The 16,419-nt window shown below is 40.2% G+C and overlaps 1 protein-coding gene across 12 annotated transcripts in view; it reads left to right on the top strand.

The window, feature by feature from the left end:
* PDE1C (phosphodiesterase 1C) overlaps nt 1-16,419 on the top strand; it is a 340,705-nt gene that overhangs the window by 193,917 nt on the left and 130,369 nt on the right. For 4 of the 12 annotated variants that reach the window (XM_090142255.1, XM_090142261.1, XM_090142258.1 and 1 more), the window contains one exon: nt 2,739-2,801. The exons of 7 other annotated variants lie outside the window; for them this stretch is intronic. In XM_090142255.1, the coding sequence (XP_089998381.1) occupies nt 2,739-2,801 (63 nt within the window). Of the gene's footprint in view, nt 1-2,738; nt 2,802-16,419 lie in introns of those variants that run through there. One more of the 12 variants, XM_090142257.1, reaches the window with a different exon arrangement.

Genomic DNA, 16,419 nt, shown 5'->3' with positions numbered 1-16,419 from the left:
ACTGAGTTGGAGTTGGACTCACTGAGAAGTAGAAACCTTATTACTTGATGAGGAGAACAGGCATCACTTGTGTTAGGTGCATCTCCACCAATTAATCTGACACAGTCCTCAGGCAGAGGACTTGATATAGTTTTTGACATGTAGGCATCCCATGTCGTTTCACAAAGCCACATAACCTCTGCCTTCAGAAGCGTGGGGTTCTTCTTTAAGCCTTGCATTACCAACTTGTTGCCTTGAATGCTGAGGGCACTTCAAACATAGGGATGTGTAGGTGACTGACTGTCACCAATGTCACTGTGTAAATTCAGGCTGAAAAACAGCCAAAAATTGTGTTTTTGCTGAACAACCAAGCTATAGAGACATCTGTGTGGGGATGTTTAAAAGTCTTTGTAGAGGACTTTGCAATGCAAGAGGAAACACAGAAGTAATCTTGGCTTGCTAACACATGGAGATGTGATGTGTTCTGCCTGCTTCAAAGGTTTAAAATATTTTAACTTTAAATATATACATACTGATATATATATATATACTTATATATCCATTTTGTTTTTAAAAACTATTTTATTCCAACTTACCTCTAGTGCTATGGTCTGTTTTTTACATAGGGCTCTTCTAAGTGAGGAAATAGTGGCAAAAATACTTTGGGAAAGGCAAGAACCTTCCATCTCCAAGGACACCTCTACCAACTTTAACCACCAGTCTCACAAAGGGAAAGAATGACCAAGCAAACGAGTGACTGCTGTTTGAACGCTCTTCCAGCTAGAAGTGATTCACTCTTAAAAGTGGGTGTCTTTGAAGCAGAGCTGTTATGGGGAAGTGTGCAGTGGTAATGTATGAGGTCTAAATGTAGCTGTGGGACTAAACTGGAACTAGACCCACACAGAGAAATCTCCTGGTAGCTTCCTTGCACAGCAAGTGTGAGAAATCTTCCAGGGCATCTTCTTAGAAATGTTCTCATTATTTATTTAGTCATCGGTGAAACTAATGGTTGTGACTGAAGATACCTTAAGGCTGTTTTCCATCTTGTCCTTGGAACGAGCTAACAGTCTTCCTTCACGCTGAGCGTTTCTAAACCACACTAAAGCTTGTTCTGCAGATAGCACATGGCCTGTTCTTTGTTGGTTTTTTTTCCCTGCTATGGATTCAGCTTGGTGAATACTCAAAACCTGTAGCTGATTAACACTATCCTTGGTGAGAAATGGAAGAAACCCATGCAAATAATGTGTCCAACGCAACAAATTTGTTTTCTATGAACTACTTATTCTTGCATGGGAGACTACAGCACCTCATTCTGTCACTTACTAATAACAGCAGTGACGTATTATTTTTCACAGTACAGAGAGATAAAATAATCTCAGTGTGGTAAGTTAGCTTGAATTGTCACTTCATGTTGCCATTCCTGAGACATTTGTTTAGCATCTGTTTGCTGCCTGGGTCTTATCACTGCTTCCCAAGCTATACTGTTTGGGAACCTGAATTTTGAAACTTTGCCAGCACAGCTGAATAGTTCCATTATTATTATTGTTGTTATGATTACCTGCTTTTTTGACTTTAGCAAGGACTGACCATACACCACAGGCTGTGGGGAGAGCCTTACAAGGATCCAGTGGTGTGATATTGGTATCCTATCAAAAAGCTACAGCAGCAATGGAAAAGGAAAACCCACACAACTGAGTAGATTATCACACAAAGCAACTCTATAGATCTTCAAAAGTTCAAAGAGCTCGTCTGCTTGAACTTACAGTGTCCTGGATGGAAATATGTACTTGTTTTAAAAGTACACTGGTTCTGTTTTTCAAATAGGAATGTTATTGTGCAGTGTGAATCATCATAGAGAATAATAAGCTGCAGACCTTGCAGAAGGGAAGTTGCCCTTTCTGGAAAAATACATTTGCAAGGAAGTGTTGCATTTTAGTTAGTATGACCTTGCCTAAACTCATATTTATCCTTGGCTTTGTTTGTTATGTTTAGCATTCCAATCCTCTTTTTTGTTAGTTTGGGGATAATCAGCAGCAGGTTTGCTGCTCTATTGAAACTTCTTAAAATGACCTGAAATTCACTTTTGATGTAACTTTGATGTACCTCTGAACCTTAACTCAACACTTTGTTAAATTTGATGGATCACTTTTCCCTTGATTTTTATTTATTTTTAATAATTGAATGTATTTGATTAGTCTTTTCTCATCTGATAAGCAAATATATATATATATGCATATGTAAATCTCCTCCATCTACTCGTAGTCTAGTAAAATGTCATACAAATAAGTCTCTCTGGATGTTTTTCACTTAGTCCTAATGTTATGTAACAGAAATAAATTTGAGGGGAAATATTTTGTTGTTTGGCACTTCTAAAATTATGCAGCAGTGTTTACTCGCTTAAAATACTGAACTCATTCCACACAGGAATAAATCTTTAAGAGGTATTATTTATGGAAAAGAAGAAAGTAAACTTCCTTCAGATTTTAAAGAGGGATTTTTCAAATGTTAAGAGTGAATGGTCAAACCTTCAATGAAACTTCACAGGGTGCTTAAAATACTTTTTGATTTTTTCAAATCCAAATGCAGAAGGATATTTAAAAGCTTGCAGTCAACTCCTTGAGAGTTATTTATTGTATCTTAAAAAACACAACGTGCACCTTTCTAGCCTGCCTAACAGCAGCCAAGATTTCAGGCTATTTTTTTTGTTTGCCCTACAGAAAAGCACAGTGAAAAGAGCTGATGGATTTTCTTTATTTCAGGAGCTTGTTGTGGGAAACGGTGGTCACATTTGAGCGACTCCACAGTCTGATAATTCACATACGGTCAGTCACTGCGTCTGTGTGGGCATGGAGGGTGATGGGGCCAGGCAAAGGCATGGTGACAGCATTTTTCTTAGCTTTTTGACACGAGGCTGCTCATCTGGCTTTGAAGAGAAGGAAATAAGCAGGCTAAACTCTGGTTCTCGAAAAATTGCTGCTGATTTCAGTTTGAGCAACATTTCCTATTTAGGCTTTTTTTGGAAGTCTTCTTCATCTGTGTTTCTTTCTTTCCATCCTTCTCCCTGGGACTCCCACTGCTCCTCCCATAGGTTGCAATTAGGACTGAACAAGAAAACTGTAAGAACATGAGCTCCAGTTCCGTGTGTGTGACAATTCAAATGCCAATCAGAAAACTGTTTCTTAGCCTTCATTCTGGCATTATGCTGCATTCTGGTTTCAAATTATCCCTCTAGCATGGGGAAAGAATTCCTGGAAGGACAAGCTCTGCTCAGCCTGTAAAGGTAGACAGAAAACAAAAGAATGGGAGGTAATATTCAAGAGATTGAATAGCTCGTTGGGAAATGATGAGACTTCTGCCCTGTGGATATTAAGTTATCATGGTGATGGAAGATACAGCAGACTGAAGAGGATTCCACAGCCTGTTGATGAAAATGATGAGCCTTCGTTGTGAGGAAAGATTAGAAAAATGAAGACCATTTTATTTAAAGAGGAGATAAATCAGAGTGGATACTTTGGTCTTCTTGAAACATCCAGTTATATAGAGCAGGTGTTATCTCTTTCCTGTAGCATAACAACCAGAGGGCAGGAAAATAATGAGGCAATTCTTTCAATTTGGTAAATAACTGTGCCCTATCAAGTGTATTTGTCAGCCAGTATCAGTAAGGCAAATAGTTAATTAGGTTTCACAGTGCTGCTAGCTGCATCTGCCCAGAATGACAACAGTTGCAGTTAATTCATATATAATAAATGTTTTCAGAAGGCTATAAGCTCTGCCCTTCATCTTACTGACGTGCTCTGCAATTCGCTTTATGAGCAGTTTGTAGATACGATCCTATTTGAAAGGCAAGATGTGCCAAATGAGACAGACAGATAAGTAGTTCAGCAGCCCAGTGTGCATAAATCTGTGATTGAAAGCGCGAGGAGAAAGCTGAGTTTGTGGAGAAGTGAATGAGGAACAGCAGTACTTTATTGTAACGATGTTAGTTTTACATTAAGGCATCCAGAACTGCAATGTGAGAAATCCACCCTGGAGATTTCCACCCTTACTACATGTAAAGATCTTTTAAGAAGATGATGGAAACTCCATTAATATTCTGTATGGTTTTTCTCAGAATGTATATCTAATTTTTTTTTTTTTTTCCTTTTAAACCTTTTATAGTTAAAGACTTTGTTTTTAATATACAGAATGGTTACAGAAAATGAACTTCTCTTCAGTAACTGTGCAGTTGCTCATTGTCATTCGGGTGTGAATTTGATTCAGCAGAGTGATTTTTAGAAAACACATGCATGGATTCCAAAATGAAATGTATTTCTCCATATTGGTCAAACAAATACTTGTGTTTTGTTAATTGGAGAAAGGGGGGAAGAAAGTGATGAGAATAAAAGCTGGCAGCTTGTTGAAAATCAGAAGCGATCCTGTACTGGTTTGACTTAATTGTAGCACCTGCAGACTTTTCTGATGAAAACTTTTCAGAACGAAGGTAGCAGTTGAATGTAACTCACTAGCTAATATTGCATGGCAGGAGGAGGAAATGAATGGAAAGCAAACTGAAATGCAGGAAAGAAAAGGAAGGCAAAACGCAAAGGAAAAATGCATGCATCTGAATGTTTAACTCATTTTTTCTGAAGCACAGAAAATTTGTAGACATTTCAGATGAATTAATTTCAGATGATTGGGTTCTATTACAGAATGTTGAGAAATCCGTAAGTTAGTCACTCTTTCCAGAAAATGGCTACAGGAATAAATTTCTACATTTCTAATGCATTTTTCAGTTTCAGTCAGACTCAGTTGCTCTGACTCAGGCTACCTGGTGCCTTAGTCCTTGGGAAGTCCTGATTCTATAAGCTTCACACAGAGTGGGGTATTGTACGTCCACAACAGAATGGCAGAACCTCAGCCCTGCCTTTTAATAAGATATGAATTGACTTCTTAGGGTTTTGATTTTTAATTTTGTTACACTCGTTCTCTCCAGTCTGAATTATGGCATGGCCCAGACTTGGGGAAGAAAAAGGATATTTTTCAACCTATTTGGGGGATAAAATGTCATTAGATGCTTATAATCAGATTACACTGGTTTTGAAGGGAGGCTTATAAAGATGAATTTTGTACGATGAAGGGATGATGAGTAGGCAGATGTCCTATTAATTTCCTGCTTTGGGAGTTTTCAGATGAAGTAACTTTATCTGACAAACAGACCCAATGAGATGCAGAGAGGTGACTACTAAACTAGAATTCAAGTCTTTAAGTGATATTGTATTGTACTAGTCTGGAGAGATTACCAAAGTTAACTGCAGTATTAAAGGTACATATAGTATCACAGACAGCCTGGAGGGAGGAGTGGAGTATTTTACTGAATCCAAATGTGACAGAAATGAAGAGGCCTTTAGGCAAACAAGCCTTCAGGTACATATCTCTATGATCCCGCAGCTCTTCCTCTGTCTATCAGAGTTGCAAAAGCATTAGTTCCACTTCTAGGCATGGAAACAGTCACTGGGTAGAGTAGCAGGGGTCGGAGTCCATGATTAATCTCTCCAGCTAGCGTTATTAATGTTCCAAATGTCACTCCTTATTCATTTCACCCACTTGAGTCTGTCACGTCCTTCTGTGCCGATGGTTCTGCGAACAGGTTTGACATGTAGTGTCTGATAACAGATGTGCAGCTGGAGTAGCTGACTGGGATAAGAATTTAACCTTTTGTGAGGGACATGGATTCCTTCCCTCCAAACACTGTTCTTTAATTCCCTACTTGTCCACATGTTTTAGGAAATCCATATACATTAAATTGCCTAGAGAAGGTTGCATGGTTGAGAGGATTGGGTAGAGCTCTGGGATTTTCAGCTTTGCAACTCTCTGAAAACCTCAGCTGTCACCTACGAACCAAAGTCATTCTGTTGTCTTCATCTGAAAACTAGAGATGGATTGTTGTGAAATAAACTCAGTGTTTGCTTGTAGAGAATGACATATGGGACACAGATCTGTAGGTACAATTTTCACACTTTCACTCTTGAGAACTTGTCAGGCTAAGACTGATTTTTCCTCAAATGCTGAAATTTAAATAAGTTACCTTTTCAGCATTTCAGAGTTTTAAAAAGGCATATAAAGTGTTCACTGGACAATATAGATTTCTTTTTTTTTAACTTTCATAGATTTTGTGGAGAGGTGATATGAGAATGTTGGGAGAAAAAGGTAAAAAGAAATAAATTAGCTCACATCAGCTTTGCAAAACATGTATGTGACTCATTTTAGGATTGACTGAAGCTTAATGCTCAACATCCAGATTGCAGTCGTTGTGCTCGAGGCTATTTACAACTGATGTTCTAAAGTCTGTCCATCTTGTCCTGCAGTGCCACAGTTGGATTAACGAATGAGACCGGCTGAGGAAAAGTGGGAAAAAAGAATAACAGAAATGATTGACTGTATGCAGTTTTCAGGCCATTCAGTGAGCTTGCTGTGTATACAGATGCTATATTTCCATATTAATGCTCAGCAACATGAAATGGAGACACATCAAAATCTCATTCTTCAGATTTTTGCATCTTAACTGGAGATATATATATTTTTATATGTGGGCTAAAGAATACCATTTTATTGCCTAAATATCTGTTAGTGAAGTTTTATTCATGTTGATGTCTGCTATTGACTTTCTTCAAGGGGAATTTTGGATAGATTTGGACACTGACCTATGTTAGAATGGCAAATCAGATTTTTCTTTGTGGCAACTGAAGAGAGGTGGTTCTGGTGCAGTAGAAAAGGAAATTTGCTGAGTGAAGACTTCTCTCATGTCAAAAGAAAAAGATTATGTGATCTCATGTAATGAAGTACTTCTTATGCTCGGCATTTATTAGGTGATTAAAGGTGATACTTAGAAAAGATATTTTTATCAAAGGGCCCAGCATTACTTTAGTAATTAAAACCTCTGTGAGTTAATATCACAGGGATCTGCACAACATGTTATTTTTTTGTATTTATAGAAAATCTCTTCATGCTTCTATATCGCTTTTGACTTTCCCACTTTTTAAATGCATGACTAGTAAATAGGCCAAGCAATCCACAAATGGAAATAACCATTTGAATTGAAACTAGATGTGCCAAAGTTAGCCTTTTTTTCCTTCATCTCTTCCTTTTTCTCTTCCTCCCTCCTTCCCTCCCTCCCCCTCTTCCTTCCTTCCTTTCTTTCCTTCCTTCCTCCCTTCTTCCCTCCCCTCCCTCAGTTGTGAAGTTTGTACATTTTGAGAGTCACCACTAATACGGTTTTTAGTTGCCTCCATGTTTTTAACGCTGGTTTACAGATGCATCTTTTAGTCTTCTGTAGAGATTTCAGTTGTCTCCTACAGTTAACATTCTTCCTTTGTCATTGATAGCAATGTAAAGGTAGAGCTAGTTCAATTTTGTGTTCTAATCTAGAAAACTGAATTTGGGGCTAAATAATTCATTTTCAAGAAAATGCCAATTTGCTGTGGAAAAAGAAATCTGCCCTGAGATTTTGGCCAAAAAACTGATAGCCAAGATTTCCAAATTCAGACTGTTCTTCAGTATTCTTAGAGCTGCTGCTTGCTGTTAATGTAGCAGTGCCGGAGATACCAATTAAAATCATGGATGGATTGTGCCAGAACCATGATGTTTACTAACATGTGCTGGTCCTTTCTTGATGAGTTAGCAGTAAAGTTGCATCCTAAAAAGCCATCTTTCCAGCTTTTCTGGATTGTATTTCATGACAACAGACTTTTAAAAGCTTGAATGACACAAAAATTGAATTTATTTGTCCTGGACAGTGTTATGAGACAGAAAATTTAAGCTCTGCATAGACTACAGCTCTTAACTTCTGTGAATACATTTTACTTCTACCTTTTACTTACTTCTTGATGATAGGGACGTCCACGGGTATTATTTAATAAGCATTCCAGCTACAATGAAGTTGCAGTGCCATCAATTCACTGCGTTATCAAAAAGTCCATTGCTTAATGTACTTGAATTGCAACTTCCTTTGGGCACAGTAAAAAAGCAACTAACTCTGTGATGAACAGCACTTAAAGTTATAATTGAATATACTGCTTTGAAAAGATACACTGGCATTTACTTTTTGCTTTAACTGCAGGATTGTTTTGTGAAGAAAAGATTGAGTCTCATAACAATTGGGCTTGCTTTGTGTAATATTGTCTTATCTGTGCTATAAATCTTTGCCAATATTGGATGCACAGGACAAAGCTCACACACTCCTAAAGCTTGTTTGTGAAGATGCCAAGCTCTGAGATTCCGTAATGAGGCTGGCATTAAAAAATGCTAAATAGGCTTTTTCCTTTTTAGTATTATTGAAAATTAGCTTCTTGTCTCTTCCCCCTCTTTAGGAATCATTCGCACAGAAGATAGTTGAAAAATGAACATTGTTTATTTTCATGCTTTTTTTTGTCCATTAAACTACTGCATTTTCTGGAGAACAGTGTGATCCAGGTAAATAAGGCATAGAGCTGAAAGCCATGAGGTTTGTGTTTCACTCTTCTGTCCTCAAACCTGTTTTTGGTTAATTGTCAGAGCCTAAAGATCAATATCAACTGAGTATATCACCTAAATATTTGGATATAAATGAGCTTCTTTTTTTTTTTTTAAATTACTTTTCTTGCTGAGCAATAGAGTGAATACTGATGTGAGCAATTCAAGACTCTACAGTTGGGATCACAGCACTGTTCTCGTAGGAGCCTAAAGGCCACCATAAATCTTACCTGACTGAGATGTTTGAAAGCAAACCCCAGAACAGTCTTTAGGAGATTCTGGCTTGTCTGAGTGTCATCTTGAAGACAAAGGGACAGCTGTACCAAGAGATCCTTGGCTTGACCACATTCATATCATGTGTTACTTAGAGACTCAAGAATGTAATGCACAAGTCCTGATTACTAGTCAACTTACAGCTTCCATTGGGTTTTTGCTATTCTCTTCAATTTTAACATGTCCAAATGTACCATCCTTGTTGAACTTCTAACCTTTTGTTTTCTATTGAAGTAACCACGGAAGGAGGTAATTTACTTTTTGTCTCTCTTCATTTTGGAATAGAGAAGTGATGTGTTTAAATTTCTCCTTCCTGATGTTGGAGAAGTAAACCTGTACTACTTATGTTGATTATCTCATTACTAATGAACAGCTTGCTGCCTGGTGCAATTCCCAGCCCTTTGTATTAGTAGCTGTTGATCAGCAGTTTATGATTTGTTAAAGATCACCAGTTACATGAAATCATTCAGTATATATGAATAATTCTTTGCAAGGTAAATGTTCATAGGCTGTTGTGTGCCTTTGATATCATCAGTGATTATAAACTCATATGTCTTGCTGGAACTTTCAGAAAAAACAGGTTGTCTCAGCTCCAGCATCTTCAGTAATGGGGTTACAAGAAAGATTCCTGAGAAAGACGTGGATTAGCATTTGTTTGTGGGAAATATACAAAATACAAGTCTCAGAAAGCCTAAAACCTGAAGTAAATGTTTTAAAAAGAAATATTTATGCAAAAATGCAGTAGCTGGTGCCATAAAATACAAGCATGATTTTTTGATGGGTAGAAAGTCTTTCACTCAGGTGGTCTCATTTGGATCCCGGCAATGTAAGGGTGAAATTGGGTAGAAAGAACTGGAGGCAAAGTTGGCATGAAGTTCCCTGGCTGCAGGTTTGGAAAGGTCTTTGGCTGGGGGGAGGTTGTCTGATGCCTTGTGCACGCCATTTTTGTGGGAGAGTCTCCCAAGCCGCTTCCTTTCCTCAGAAGGTGTTCCAATGAGGGCATCTGTATTGCTTCCGTCTCCTTCTCTCTCTCTCAGACTGGGCTGCCTCATTTTACGAGCCTTCTCCCATACAGAGATATTTATGTCTGCTTTGAAAGCAGCAGAGTGAGTTTCTACCCTCTGGCACCTTTGTGCAGAGCAATCTCTGAAGGGTGCAGAGAGAGATGGTTTTCTGTTTGTTTCACTGCTGGGTTACATTAGCAAAGGGTGCAGGTACAAAAGCTACACCTCATTTTTGCTTCTGATGCAGCTCGGCTGGCTGAATAATTCAGATTTCCATTCCTATTGATGAATGCCTTCCCTCCCCACACCCCAGCCAAGCGGGCTGGAGGTGAACAGAAAGGAGCGTAGATGGTGAGGACAGCTACAAACGATCCTCATGGTTTATTTAAGAGCACTGTCCTGAAGGAGTGACACAGTAACCTTGGCTGTGACCTTCCTCCTTGCTGCTGGCTGTTGCACAGAGCATTTCTGGAATTAATCTGGGGCTGTGACTCAGCGGCACTGACGTGGCAGACCTGCTGTAATCAGTGGAGGAAACTTACTCTCACTTACAAGCTGGTGTGTAGGCTTTACCTCCTTTATAATAATGTCTGTTGAAATGTGTCTCTTCTTAGCTCTTCCCATAGCAGAGGAATAAAGCTCAAGGATTTTCCCTATTAGGGCCTCTTAACAGACACTTAACAAGGAGGATCTCAGTACTGATAATTACGTGCAGTGGTGTCATTCAAGCCATCAAATAAGAAGATGCTCTGCAGTTCGAATTACTGTGCACTTAACCTGCACAAAGGCTGGTGAGTGATTGCGGAGTTACACGTGGGTGCTCTTTGTGTTAAACCTCAAGTATTACTGCATAGTTCGCTCACATACCAGCAGCAGGCATGTATGTAAATATTGGTAACCATGGCATGTTTGCACATCGAATGCATCTTGACTGCAGAGTAGCTGTGAGCTAAATACACCATTGTTTTTCTGGGGTTCACTTGGTGGACACGATTTGCCTGGGCAACACCAAGATAAAAGTGTTGGCATTCCCATGCAGTACTGCTTTTATATGTTTAGACATGAAATATGGTATACGGGTTCTCACCCCCCAGCACAAACCCTGTCTCCATGAAAAAGAATCAGGAGTGAAAACCTGAATGGTTATTTTCTAAGGCTTATGAAGGGCTGTTAGGAAATCATCAAAACAACCTCCTCCATGTGAACCAAACCAGATTTAAGTTGGCAGAAACCAAATGACAACCCATAATTTACTCGGCTCCCTCCCCCATCCACTCCTCTGCACTTACAAAAACCTTAATCAAAATATTTGAAGGTAGCTGACAGAACTGAGTGTGAGTAGCTTCAGTCAAACAAGAAGAAATTGGTGTGATGTTCCAGATCCTTGCTTCTATAAATGAACAAAATATCTCAGTAAACTCCAGTGGAGCTTAGCTGTTTTACATTGGTTGAGAATTTAGTCCCAGACATTTTATGTTGTACTAATTATATATTAGGCACTGCCTGATGGCTATTCCAGATTTTAGAGGTTTGGTTTGGGGAGTGCAAAACACTGCAAATAAAACTGCCACTTAGAACTCAGTCACTGACTGTCATCATCTCTACCAGAAGAATTTACATGTAGAGGATGAGCTGAATGTGCCAGTATGATGCATGACAAAGTCCTCCCAGCACATTTCTAAGTAGTGAACCCACCAGGCCCCAGGCACGAGCAGAGGCACACAGGTGCTCATGCTGTAGACTTTTACTGTGCAGCTTGCCTTCCCTACTGGCTTTTTTTTCCCCAACTGTAAATATCAATATGACCCAAATCTGTTGGCTTTAATCAAGTAAAAACAAAACAAAAGAAAAAAACCCAACAACCATTCATCTATTTAAATGTGTTAAATTTTATCTGATATACAGTCTGTGGTGCTATAATTTCTAATTCCCAGCTGTGTGGCTTTTTTCTACCTGGTATCATTTGCTTTTTATTTTATTGTCAGATTTATTCTAGTTATCCATTTCAGACTGCAAATGAGACTCGTGGGGTTTTATTCATGATTTATTTCATGGATATAAAAATGATGCTAATGCTGTAATCATCAGATATAGCAAATATTTACAAAGACATATCGGTACTTTTTTCATTAACGTAGAATTTCAGCATGCTCACTTGCAGAAGTAATGCCTTTTCATTTTCCCCCAGAAACAGGTAATCATTAAAATTAGTTGACAGATAAATCTTAGGAGACTTCTAAAAACCCTAATCACCAAACGAAGAAAGGGAAAAAAAAAAACAACAGCTTTTCCTTGTTGGTAATTCATCAGAATACCATTGTATCTCATTGAACCTCTGTCCTACAGCTTCTGCTGGGAAATGGCAAAAGAAAGATGCAACCAGTGCCTGTGGGTATGCTCTGTGGGCACAGTAATGGAACGTTACTGAGATAATGGATTCATGATAATTTTTGATAATTTTTCACCATCTTTTATAATGTGGTGTGTGTGTGTGTTTAATGAAATCATACAGTTTATTTTCACACTCGCTCTCTATCCAAGCACATCAAGCAATTGGTCTGAAAATTTCCCATATTCGTGACATTTTTCCTTGGGCAGGACGTAATATCTAGTGGATGACAAATGACCACATCACAAGCAAAGCAGGCAGGAGGCTTTTTTTTCATGTGAAATAGTTCTTTTTATATCCCCTGTATCTTTCCACAACATAAATATACATGCACTGAACTAATACAGGCTCAGTCTACCTGAGTCCGTGGAAGAGGAGCACTGCCATCTGTGGATACACTGTTCCTGGACGGAATGGCTTCCTCTCTCAAACGATTTTTATTACAGAATCACAGAATGGCCAGGGTTGGAAGGGACCTCAAGGATCATGAATCTCCAACCCCCCTGCCACATGCAGGGCCACCAACCTTCTCATTTAATGCTAGACCAGGCTGCCCAAAGCCCCATCCAGCCTGGCCTTGAACACTTCCAGGGATGGGCAACACTTCCAGGGATGTGGCAGCGAAGCAGTGAAGCTATAGGCTTGTCATGTGGCAGAAGACGAGGATCCTTCTGGCCCAGTGGTCAGCATACAATGAATCTGATTTGTCTGGTCCCAAATATTGTGACCAGTACCTTAAAACAGGGTAGAAACACTCGTTGGTAGTCCTCTGCTCCTAAACACAGCTGCAAGAAGCTCCATACTGAGTAGAGGGAGTCCTTTCTTTGGGTATGAGGAAAGGAAAGCCGGCCAGGGGGGCTGGCTGTCCTCTGGGGGAGCTCCTCTTCTTCCTAGGGGGGGAGAGGAGGGAGGGCCCACAGGAAAATGCTGAACCTCAGAACTCCTCCAGCAAATTCTAGAAAACAGGGTTCAAGTTTATATAGAGATGTAAAACAAGTGAGGGAAAAGTCTGGAGGAAGGCAAATGCGTTGACTCTCTCTGGCTTTAGGAAGAGAGCTGGAGGTAGGGGGAGGTAAAGTGGCATCTTGAAGATCATAAGGGCGGTCAGGAGACCCCAGGCTGCACTGATCCCACGCCAGTACCCCAGGCCTCGGCCGCAAGCGTGCCAAGAGGTGCATGATACAAACTATAAATAAGCATGTGACATCGCAGAGCTGGCGCAGAGCAACAGCCTGTGTGGAGCAGATGTCACTGGGAAGGTCAGGACCACAGCCACTGACATTTTGTGCCCAGAATCTGTCGGGTGTGACGACAGCATGGCCTGCTTGTCAGAAGTGGGTGTAAAGGCAGGCAGCTTGGAAACTGAGCTGAGCATCAGTCACATTGTACAAAAGCAGTGCTGTTGACTGAGAAGGGCGTGGAAAGCTGCTCTGTCGTGAGATTTTATGCCTGTAGTTTTATTATTGTATAGAGGGAGTCGTCTGTGTGTCTTCACCCCGTGGTCTCCAGCATTGCACAAAGTGTTTGTGGCATCTGGCTGTTGCTCAGGTGGCTTGATGGGGGTAACTGAAGGTGCTGAAACTGTGGAAGTAACTGCAGCAGGGCTTACAGCCAGCAGCAGCTCTGAAATGTGCAGTTCCTGCCCTGGAAGCCCCCAGGAGAGCAGGGAGCAGGGCTGTATCCGATCAGAGCAATAGCAGGCTCTCAGCACCTTGTGTGCACAGGTTTTCTTCTGTAATTTAATCCTCTTTCTTTCTCGGTTTTGCTTTCAGATAAGAATGCAAATTCATTATTCATGCGATGAATTAACAATACTGATGAGCGGAGGGCTTAATAGATAATACTTTCTGGTGTTGTAAAAACAATGCTCCCTGAGAATAAAATTGGATTTGGAGATGGGCTTAGTCCTTCTGCATTCTGAATCATCAAACCAATATGTGCTGTCATTCTAAACTTGCTCGTCTGTCTATATTGTTTTGGGAAAAAAAAAACCCACAGCAAAACAACTAGGATGCTGAAGACCCATTGAATGTGTTGTCTGCAATACATATTCACATGGCATATTTCAATTGTACCAGGATTGAATCCATCTTTTTTTCTCTTTTCTCTTTCTTTTCTCCTAGCTCCTGGAATGTGTTATAGCAAAAGAAACAGATCTTTTTTTTTTGACAAATTGTTTGCAAGTGGTACAGTACAGTATATCCTGAAAATTAACATTCGTTTACTTTAGGTGGGTTGTTTATATAATGCTTTGTCAACACTGTGTCATATTACTCTGTTCTGCATTCAGATGAGTTGATTTCTCACCGGACTCCCAGCATATTTCACTGCAGCAAATGTTTATCTTAAATTTATTTCTTATTATTTTCTGAGCAATAAACACGTTCTGCGAGAATTCACTACAGCACATAACTCTAACAGATCAAGAGTGCCTTCGCTGAGTTACATTTATCACATTTCTCGAACTTTCCTTTCTCCCAGTAAAACACTATTTGGGCTACAGATTTCTTTCACCCCCCCCTTAAGGGCTGCTGCTGTTGCTTACCTCTGAACTATCCGTACCAAATTGTGCAGTTGAACAGAGGCTGCAAAAGCTTAAAGTGTTGCTTTTGAATAAATGTTATGCAGCTGTGGACATTTCGTGCACAGAAGAATTCTAGGGCTTCCTATTTAGACAACTGGTATTCTGAAAGCAATGCTGCTACTCTTTGCTAACACCCAGATCTGGGAGGTAATAGATAGCACTTTCATGCTCCCAGGATCAGCCTTTATGGTGCCATATGCTAGCCAATTATCTCAGTGTCATTAGGCACAGAACTAGTGTTTCCCACATGCCCAGATCATGCAATTAGTGTACTTAAGTGAAATGGGATTGCAACGTAGCAAATAATCAGAGGGTAGACCTAGTTTGTCCAGCCAACTTTCAGTTTGCCAGCAAAAGCAGCTACACTGCTGGTGGTTATCACAACCCGAAGGGGAAGCTCTTAGCTCTGTGTTGATCTCTGTAACCTAGAATCAGAGTAAAAATTAGGTTGAAAGGGACATCTGCAAGCCATTGAAGCCTTCTGCCACATCTCCTTCTCCTCCAAATTCGATGTTATTCACAGCCGTAGGATGCATCACACCCAATTATCAAAGCCACTGATTGTGACAGTATCCCCAAACACGGTACTGTTGGTGTGTTGGGTCTAGCTGTGTCTACATAGAAGTCAAGAGTGGGCCGAGTTCTCCAACCTTTTGAATGACTTTACAACTGTTTTAAGGAGATGTGTGCGTTGCAACTGGACTGATGCCAACAGCCAAATTTAAAAGTAGTTCAGGTGGTTCTGCAGCAGCGTGGCTGCAGCCAGAAGGAAGTGAGTTACTGCACTATGACTGGAAAACACAGTTCTTTCCTGAGACATGCTGCGGTTTTCTGTGCAATGTCCACCTATATTCTTTCTCCTTATGAGCTCCTTTGCCTCACCTCCTCTTGGGTACCACTCAGTATTAAGGAGACCACGTTATTTATGTTTTACATTGGGAGGGAGAGGATTTAGGCGAAGTCTGGGGACTTCTGTCTGCTGCCAGTTTAGAGAAGAGGAATCCAGCTTAGGAGGAAACTGGCTGAATGAAGTGCAGAGGACGAAAATGACAACATTAGTGAAGGATGTGAAACAATCTCAACCAGTGGAACCTCAGTCTTATGTAGGAGAACCCCAGTCTTCACGATGGACAGGTACTGCTGCTCTCTTGTCAGGCTGACAGTTCTAACAAGAGTAGACACGGGCTCTTTGTTCCTCAGTGGATCCTCTCTTTGTCTGGCTGTGTTGTTTTCTGCTTTTCTCTGAACTGCTTCTTACTTAAATGTTTTATAATTAGAGGCTGTTTCACATAAATGACTGGTTGCAGTATGATTATTTATTGCGCAAAGCCCCATTTATTCTCACATTCCGAAAGAACATCTTAATTTCCTGGTATTCTTCTACATCTGTTGCTCATTATAGTGTTTTCTAGTCAGATGTTTCATTGTTCTCGGAAACCTGTGCTCCGAGCACATCTCTGTGCATGGGTAAGGTGCACGAATGAATTCCTCTGTGGGTTTTGAAGATGCAGCACATTAAGTTGGATGTTTCTGTGAGCACTTCCAGCGCCAAGTAATTTCTGACCTTTCTGACCGTCTCTTTCAATGACAGTTGTCAGACACATCGACCTCTTACTGGGGCCAGTGTAATGTGTGCTCTGCACTCTTTGGAAGTAACCTTTTCTGAAAGTGGGGATGTTTTAGGAGTTGATTGGTGGACACCA

Source organism: Phasianus colchicus, chromosome 6 (assembly GCF_987193195.1).
Source record: "Phasianus colchicus chromosome 6, bPhaCol1.hap1.1, whole genome shotgun sequence".
In the NCBI taxonomy this organism is placed as follows: Eukaryota; Metazoa; Chordata; class Aves; order Galliformes; family Phasianidae; genus Phasianus; species Phasianus colchicus.
This window is presented reverse-complemented; position numbering and strand designations above follow the sequence as displayed.